This window comes from Gavialis gangeticus, unplaced genomic scaffold (genome assembly GCF_001723915.1).
Source record: "Gavialis gangeticus isolate Ggan-Ray unplaced genomic scaffold, GavGan_comp1, whole genome shotgun sequence".
Taxonomy (NCBI): domain Eukaryota; kingdom Metazoa; phylum Chordata; order Crocodylia; family Gavialidae; genus Gavialis; species Gavialis gangeticus.
The window spans coordinates 32,228,272-32,237,890 of NW_017729031.1; the positions used below are offsets into that span (position 1 = coordinate 32,228,272).

Consider the following 9,619-nt stretch of genomic DNA (forward strand, 5'->3'; position numbering starts at 1 on the left):
GGGGGAGGGGAGAATAGAGAGGGTGGTTGATTTTTGCAGATTTCACAGACAATGCCCAATTTTGCTGTTTCCATGAAATACGCAAAAATCACAAATTAACTAGGTCCATAAGGAAGAAACAAAAGAACTGCTATTGACTGGATCGGTCTGCAGATCTATCTAGCCCAGGATCAGGTCTCACATGGTAGCAGAGAGTGGATGTTGAGGGGGATGGCAAGCAAGAAAAGGTCAAACTTTTCCACCCCTTGCTCTTCTCCCACTGCATCTTCCAAAGCATTTCCCCTGGACACAACTGGAAGAGAACATGTAGGGAACCTCACCAAGCCTAAGGCGCAGACTAAAGACCAAAACACGTAGCATAGGTAGGCACATCTTTCACAAGAGGCAAATTTCCTGCATGTCAACATTACACAGCTCTTCCTTGACTTCTATTTGACATTTTAACCCTGTTTGCCAGCAGCTTCCTGGACACTAAACCTGAATCTCATCATAAATGCACAGTATGTATTGGGGATTATAACTGTGCCTACAAGGTTTTGTTGGATTTTTTTTTGTTTTTGTTTTTAAATGGGTGGCAGCAGATAAGCAAGTGCTTTTTAATTGTGTATAAGGATCACCACTCTAGGAAATGTTAATCCCACCGCCAGCTCTGTGCAACACTTTATACTGCTAAATCCAACCAATTAAGTAGAGAGAGGGAGATATACATACATAACATGGCTTTTGAAGGATGCCCATATGGCAACATTTATTTGACAAGTGTCAGTGCTGAAGTGCTGTGGTTGTATAACTAAAAATGAAAGCAGCAACTACTAAATATGTTAAGGGTAAAAAAAGTTCCCTTTAAAGAGCTGAACAGTGCAGTTGCCCCATTAACAAAAAAAAAAAAAAAATGCAGAAACTTTCATGGCTTTTACTTTAAATCTGTTACTGCAGAAACATTTGGCTTCCAAGGGCCTGGTTCCCCATTATATCAAAAATGTAAAAATTTCAACAGTGATCAAGTCACACAACACAATTTTAACCCTTTCAATCTCTCTAACAAATAAAAGTTCATTCCCCAAAGCATCTATACTTTGAGATTTATAAAGTTCTCAAATTTGGTCATTTTTCTGGGAGAGGATGCAGGACCATTCTACTCTGGGACCAAATTTGGCTTTTAGTGGCAGCAGTAGAGAGCTGGTATCACTCCACTGAAGTGAAAAAGGTTTCTCCAAATTCAGACGCATTCAATATAACAGAATTGGATCCAACACCTTCAGCACAGTCCAAAAAGATGATCTGTTATAAACACGACATTTCTTGGCTGCTTCTTTTTCTCTATTGTATGGCAAAAAAAAAGAAAAAACACAAAGCAAAACCAAACAACAGCATTAAAGAGGCTGCTTTGATCTCATTTCTGTTAATCTGCAGTTCTCCTATCTGCTTCACTAATGAATATCAGATGCATGACAGCAGCAGTATTTTGCATTTAGATAAGCATCTCAAAATCACTTTTTTTTAACCTTGCTTGATGTCACAGATGTACAAGTTTACAACGCCCAGAGCCAGACAGGATTCCTGCCTAAAAGCATTTGTGATCAAGTTCAGATGACAAAGATGCAGAGCAAGAGATCAGTTATGGAAGGATTGAGCAAAGTTCAGCATGGGGAGGATTCAAGGAAAAGCAAACTGCCACTGAGGCAGCATGGGGGAGACAGTAGATGTTTAACAAGAAGCTGAAGAGACCGCTCCAGGAGCAGACCACAGCAGGAAAGATGATGTACAGGCACATGCAAAAAAAAAAAAGCAGCACATAAGGAGAATGGTAAGGAGCAAATGATAGATCAGGAGACAAAGTGTGAAGAAGTGGATAGAAAGAAGTCACTTGAAAAGCTTTGAGGGGGCACGTGATATAACAGGAGATGAGGGAAAGGGAGGAATTATACAAGGCACCAACTAACTATGTTAAGGCACAAGACAACCATAGGATGAGATTGGTAAAAATGAAGGGGTTTGCACTCTGATTAAGCCTCTTGGTGTCACCAGCAGGGCAGTTATTACAAACTACAGTGACCATCAAGCAAGAAACATCCAGGAAGCCATTTTCACCAATGGGAAAACTAAGCTCCAAAGTGAAGTGTCTTCTCCAAGGCCACAGAGTAAGCAAGCAGCAACACAAGACAAGAAAGCAGGAATCCCAAATCCCAGCCAACATGCATTGTTGCTATTATTTGAGCACCATGGGCTTGCTCAGCACTGCCAAGGAATATAGGGTAAGACTTCAAAATAAACTGGGAGCATTTAAACACCTCCATAAATGCCCCAGTGCTCACCCCCCCTCTTACCCTCTCCTCCCAATCCCAGCCCATTGGAGAGAGAGTACATTAAAAAGTAAAAGAAGAACTTACTGGATTTGGAATAGAGCACTAATATATTATTCCGTGTCCTGAGAAGCTTCTTGAAATCCTTGTGGTCACTAATTTTTTCTATGAGTGGAGACACCTTTGCTGGCAACAGGCACACTGGTAAGACTGCCTAAGGATGCAAGACATCAGAAACAGAAATGTCAACTTTCCCACTTACTCGAAAGGTAAATGGCACAAGGGCATTTCAAAACCAGTCGTTTTTTGGCATTATAAAACTATTTTGACTCTGTTTAATGCCTTCTTTCACCCAAATCCACATACTGCTTTGATAAAAAAAGCCAAAAAACCAGAACTATCAATCAAAATAGGGAGAATATTGTGTTAAGCATTTCCACAAGGAAATACTGGATAAGCACAACATCAAGATGCATGCTTTTAGTTAGTAGGTGTGAAAGCTATGACCTTTAAACATCTCCTCAGGCAGGAAAACTGATTCCTCTTATTTATCCCCTGTAGTGCAGCACCACCACAAAGCATTCTTGTGCAGAAACCCCAAACTGTTTTGCACATCAAGCATCAGATATCTCCTTTTTAATAGGTGAAGAAAGTGAGGTTCAATGAAGTTAAGGGACTCACCCAATCGCACAGAAGTGGGACAACTAAGTGCAGAATTTCAGGGCAAAATTTTGCCTCACTGAAGTCACTGGCAAGTTTCCCACTGACCTCAGTGGAGCCCAAATGTCACTCTAGGTCTCAGCCCCATACCCAGTACAGAAATTAGGGTCACGGGGCTGAAGCACTGATCCTGGGGAGATGTATGTTCAATTCTGAGCTCTTCCACGTGTGTCCCTTATGCTTTTGGACAAGTTAATCTCTCTGCACCTCAGCTCCGCACCTGCAAAATGAGGAGGCCAGCTCTTTTGAGTGGAAGCTCTCCATAGCAGAGCCTTGCTCTTGCCCTTATGTCTGCAGAAAACCTTCTACTATGTCTGCCCACAGTAGCCGTCAATAATAACTGCCCTTTCCATCAGATGTCTGCCTTCCTCCTGCACTGTAATGCATTCATACTAATGGAATGATTAAAAGAAGCCTAGCTGGAGAAATGCTCTAGTTTACATTCACCTTACAGGAAAACCTTAACACTTAATTGCTTGGCTAAAAGCATTAGTTAATTTGCCAAACACACAAGAGGTTCAGCATTTCCCTAATTCAACACTAATTGTTAGTCTCTTTCATTCTAACTAGGGTGGAAAATTCATGTCCAGAGTGTATATGAAAAAAGCAAAACCCTGTTTTTCTTGCATCCTGTGTATTACAGATTTCTGTATTAAAAAAAAGGAAAAGGCACCAAGCCAAAGTCAGCCATTGGCACTGAATTTGCAATGAAACGCACAATTATTTACAAGCAACAGCATGTCGCCAAGGCCAAGAAAAAACCCAAATTCTATTAAACAATTAGATTTGATAATGAGATTCCAAAGCAAAAAACGAACACAATTGCAAAAGCTTGATTGCACAAGAATACTGTCAGGAAGCTTTGAAACCATCAGGTTAGACTGAAATTGTTGTAGCCTTGGGAATGAGATCCTGTAAAATGTTGCTCAGAGCACTAAACCTACAGGAAACTATACTTACAGTTTACATAGTATTTGTAAAAGGACCACATCTGCCTATAAACAGATAAGCGTTGTCCCATCCTACACATAATATTCCCACCATGGTCTAATTGATTGTCTCTCTAATGGCTACACTAAAGATAAATCAGCAAATGCATCCAAAATAAAACAGCCTTCATCTTTTAACTCGGGCAATAGAGGTTTATGCTTTTAGATGCCTATATTGGAGTTCAGTCTCCAGGGTCAAGATAAGTGTATTGGTTGAGCTAAAAAAACCCAGGGTAGCCACTAAAGGATGAAAAATGCACGTGGAGCATTACGGCAAGTTACACGCGGCTCTAAGTTCACGCTCACGCAGGACAACTCCACTGAAGTAGATGGGAAGGACAGAACATTTGGAACAAAAACTGTTTACAGAAACCACATAACAAGCAGGGGCGTGTGTACAACTCTGTATCAGAACTGGCTATGGCTCTTTTAAAAAATCTGCTCATGTAAATCCTGGCTTACAGAACATCAAACCTTCATGTTACACAAACAATAAGGTTTAGCACACAAGAGAAGCAGTGACTGTTCACTTTGTCTGTCTAGGAAACTGCTATCAAGAAAGACTAAGCTACTAACCAACTGCCTGGAAAATGTTTGACTGGTTTGGTTTTGGGTTTTTTGTTTTTTTATAAGTCAAGGCCTCTTCCAAAATGATGCTAATACCAGACTGCATTATACACCCATAAACTTTAAATAAAGTGCTTGTACAGATTTACAGATTGTTTGGAAGCAAACTTATTTCATGTCTTTTCCAGACAGAGAGGTTGTTTAGCCAAGTTCAGTGATTTTTTTATGGTAGATTACAAGCCTCATGAAAAATTAGATTTTTGGAAACAATGACAACTTTAACCACAAGCATGAATGTGTTGTCACTAACGCAGAATTTGCTGTGCTAGTGAATTCACTGGCTTGTTAAAAAGAGAAGCATATTGCATTCTAAGTGCACATTGCTATCCTAGCCTAGTTTATCCTATCAATACCCATTAGTCAACCTTGGTTTTAATATTGCACCCATCATGGCAATGTCTGAGCTCATGTCCAACATAAACTGCAAACTCACTGGGTCAGGTGCCATGTGTTGCAGCATGACCAGAGGCCTGATTGCTCCTGCCAAATAAATTTTTGCCTCCTCCAAATTAAGATTAATGCTCCAACCTGTCAGCCTCAGGGATCCAAGGTCCAGTCTGAAAGTACTAAGTTAGGATGATACGCATCAGCGTATTCATGTACAAGATTGTGCATCAATAATGATAAGTTAGCAGTGGGTTTTGTAAGCTCATCACCTTCTAAGCGATCAGAATTAACCAGCTTTATCTCCTCCAAATATCTTATATAAAATGAACAAATGAAGCTCCTCAAAGACATAAGAAAAAAAGCTTATATTTTTCTTTCCTTTGTTGACAATGCTCCTTCACTTTGTCTACCCATACAAACATCCACATGGGGTGCTGGTGGTGATGGCCTGGATTTCTGCTACTCAGCTGACATGTTCTGCTCCAAGCAGAGTTTAAATCACAGTACTCTGCAAAGTGGTGGCTGAACTTCTGAGCATTGCTGCTGTGGCTGGAGACACACCAGTGGCAGCAGTAACAAGAAATTAGAGAAAAAAGAACACCACAGGGCCCTCAGGGAACAAAGTATCCCACTCTCACAGACATTCAACAGGAATTGGGCACCCAGTTCTTTTAGTGAAAGATCCACTAAAATCTTTTCAGTGGATTTTAGCCTCTTTGAAAAATCCACAGGCAAACGTCAAGGAGCAGCCAGGACTGGTTTGCAAATATTGTGCTTCCTTATATCAATACCAAGGTATGATTCAGGGTAGGCTTGCACCAGATGTTTTCTTTACAAAGTTTTTGCGTACTGGCTTGCAACTTCTTCCCCAATCTATTAAAACACTCTATTCATTGTTGATATCCAGGACACAGAAGCTCGTTAACATGAGCCAGACAGGCCAGAAAAGGTGGTGCAGTCTCCCAGGCAGGAATCTTTTATATGCCACAGAAAACACCATGAACCTGTACTGAGCCTTATAAAGGAACAAGGGAAACCTACCTGCCACTTGATCAAATGACCCTAAAATTTCAAAATCCCTTGCACAAAAGAGCAGAAAAACTCCAGACAGTTTGGCTGAAAGGCAGTTTTGAGCAGGAACACAACCCGAGTCCTGGAAAGCAACTAGCATGCCCACCCATTCAGGAATGACCCCACCAGATGTCAGAGAATAGTGGAAATTGAGCCAGCAATTTATTCAAATTGGAAGGTCTTTGGTACAGGACTTCTTTATTCTCCATGTCTACAGAGCCTGGAACAAAGGGTCCTGCTCCAATTCACAACAGGGATTACCCAGTAGTACCACAATAGTTTTAACATTGAGTACCCCAAAAGGCTGCTGGAGGCCTTCATAGGAAAGCATGCACAATTCAGACTACGACACGAAAATACAGTTTAAATACCCCTAGTCTTTAGGGCCAAGTAAGGAAAAGCTGCAACATTCGAGATCTCTATTCCACACTGTGTTTTTTCTCCTCTCATACATTTCTGGGATATGAACTCATTTCTACAGGAAGGGGTATTCTACAAGTCCTTACCCTGCCCTTACCACTGAAGCACTTTAGTTGGACAATAACCCTTCAGTAAGAGCCAGCACAAAGGCCACGGTCTTCAGTTACAGCATTCAGAATAGTATTTGAAATTACAAAGATTTTTTCACTTCCTATAAGAAATCGGAGTTACAAGAACATAGCTGTCAGCAGCAGTCTCTTACTGTCTCCAATGGTCGTATCAAGATACACATTCAATAAATACAACACTGCACACTAAGTAGAAAAGACCTAATTAGTTGCAAAAAGCTTAAAGGCCTTCCTATTATCTCTAGGCTACCAATTTTTACAAGTCGATGGAACAATCTGCCATTAAACAGTTTGCTCATCTCAGCCTTAATTATGGTGGTGCTACTGCCCTGCTGTAATGACAGTCCACGATCAAGCTCTCAAGCTACAACTGGACTTTCAGGTATTTCCAAGACCCACTGCCTGCAGTCCCACTTCCAGCTGGTAAAATAATTATCTATTTGTTATCTTCAAGACAAGCAAGGTTTTGAACAACATAATTATTCCTTATCACATTTTTCTCCAAAATCAGAGTGTGAAGAGGAGAGGTAAGAGTGTATTGTTCAGGCTTTTATAAGGCTTCAAAAGCTAGGTTTGCAATGGCAAGAGAGATCTCTATTTCAGTGATTGGCAAAACGTTATATAACATAAGCCATGCTATCTATGCAGAGAATAAGTACTTCCCTGCTATTATTGTAGAGCCAGGTTTAACTTATGACTTGCCTCGCTGCTTTTGTGAGTTGGTGTGGGACATTTCATACAATTGTACAAATGCAGTGATCTTACATACGATAATGAGGAAACTTAGAAGACAAATTCTGGCATGGACAATGCAGCTGAAAAAAAAGTTCATTTAAGTCCCCAATGAAGGAACAATGTATCAAAGATGACTGACAAAGAGGCAGGAGACAGGATAGACAGTATCTGATGAAGTAAGCCTGCTGCTTACAAAAGTTTGTCTCTGATTTAGTTGGTCTACAGGGTGAAAATCTACCATGCCTTATGTCTGACTTCAGTCTAACAAGACTAACTAGCTCTCCCTGGCAAAGAGTTCCCATTGTTCAGCCAGGAAACTGCCTGACCTCCTGACAACAAAGGCGCCGATCTCCAGAAACAGGAGTATGAAGGTGCATACATGCATTTGCACACGCTTGGCTTGGGCATTCAAGAACCAAGGGGGGCATGACACTGAAAAACTGCCTACCTGGCCAAATCTGTACACAAATACCCTCAGGTACACGGAAATCTGATATCTGCAGGTGTGTATTAGGCATGCACAGAGAGACACTTCTCTAGGCTCTGGGCAGTGCAAGGATGGCAATCATCCTTTTAATACAAGTGTTAAAAAATCCCAAAATTTCACTGTAGGACACAAAATCCTCCTCTATACGATGAGTTTCCCAGCACCCTAATCAACCATTCTTATAGAAGATTTTCCTGCAATCTTCTAAAAGGGTTTCATACCTTTGCAGAGTCAAGTGGGACAGCAGCATTTATGTCATGGTAATCGAGATCAAAAAGTGACAGTGCATGTATAAAACAGACTGCCTGACAAGAAATCCATTTTATGGGAAGTCTCCTAATCGGCATTTAGAAGAACTCCAAATCTGCCTTGAAATTTCAAATGTTATGGAGATTATAGAATTTAAATAAGTCACCTGATTTCTTTCATAAAGGAGCAATAAGTTGTGGGGAAGACAACTCTGAAGAGTTAGTTTCATAGTTGTTAGGGGCTGGAAGGGATCTTACAGATTATCGGGTCCAGCCCCCCTGCACTTGGGCAGGAAAGACTGACGCTTTACTTGCTGGAATACAATGGAGAAAATAGCAAAGGATCCATAGAGTGAGAGTGGCTTTCAATCTCTTCCCTACACAATTCCTGAGGCAAATCCTGTGATCATGTTTTATACTGTAGTTATACTTTTCCTTCAAACTTGGTCACCTTAGTTCTGCAGAATAGGCAGCGCCCTCTTTGAATGAGACATAACTTAGCTAGCTTTGGGTTAGTTAGCCTGGATACTGCTGGCAGCAGTAGCCGTAGCAGCAGGAAGCTTAGCACGAACAGCAAAACCACCCAAGAGGCAACGTAAATACTGGGGAAATTCACCCCGGCTAAGCTGGATAAACACAGCCTTGACGTTACCACCGCTTCTGAAGTCACATGCTGCTAAAACTGCGGGGCTCCCCCCTCCAACCTCAATAAATTAACATTTTCACCCATGACGTACATGTTTTCCCTCTCCCCTTTTTTCAAACACAAACTTGAAATAAGCTGGGCCAAGTGCTTTTTCCATGTACTCACACATTATAACCATGCAGTCGGAGACATCTTTTACAATAAGACCTAACAGAAACTGCAGCACGTAGTTAACTACTGTAACAAGCAACTATTATATTTTGTTTTTTTTTTATACCCCTGCCAAAAGCTAATGGGCAAAACTTAGATATTAAGAAATATCAAAGCACTTGAGAATAAATTTTCTTGCTATGTTTTTTTGTTTTTTTCCTTTAAAAAAAAAAAAAAAAAACTCTTTCAGGTCTAAGTAATTTATCTAGACCTAAAATTTCAAAGCAACTAGAAATTTTACATACCCAATTAGAAATGCTTAATGCGAGTCTAATTTTTAGAAGACTGGTAGTCAACACTTTCTGAAAATTAGGTCCCTCTAAAATGACTCAAAGTTGAGCACCTCAAAAACTGAGGGGCCCAAATTTATCAGCTGGTTTGGAGAACATGCCCCCTACTTTGCGTGAAACAAATGAACAAACAAAAAACCAGCAGAGTCTGAAGACAGACGTTTTATCCTTCTTGTTCATCATGCAAAGCACTTTTGACCTTGTGCCATAATTGCTTCTTTCTACTCGCACGCCTTCCCCTTACTGCTATACTCCCACTCTATCCATCCATTCATCTTATCACTTCATTCATCACTTCATTTGATCTGTCCCCTACACTTTGCCCCTGGTGTCAGCTGTGACATGTTAGTTGTTATCT

General features: G+C 40.7%; 1 protein-coding gene across 3 annotated transcripts in view; it reads right to left on the minus strand.

Annotated features, from left to right (window-relative positions):
* The window catches only part of PDIA5 (protein disulfide isomerase family A member 5), a 159,462-nt gene that overhangs the window by 137,733 nt on the left and 12,110 nt on the right, over positions 1-9,619 (minus strand). For all 3 annotated transcript variants that reach the window (XM_019522578.1, XM_019522579.1, XM_019522581.1), the window contains exon 2: positions 2,391-2,517. In XM_019522578.1, the coding sequence (XP_019378123.1) occupies positions 2,391-2,517 (127 nt within the window). The remainder of the gene's footprint in view (positions 1-2,390; positions 2,518-9,619) is intronic.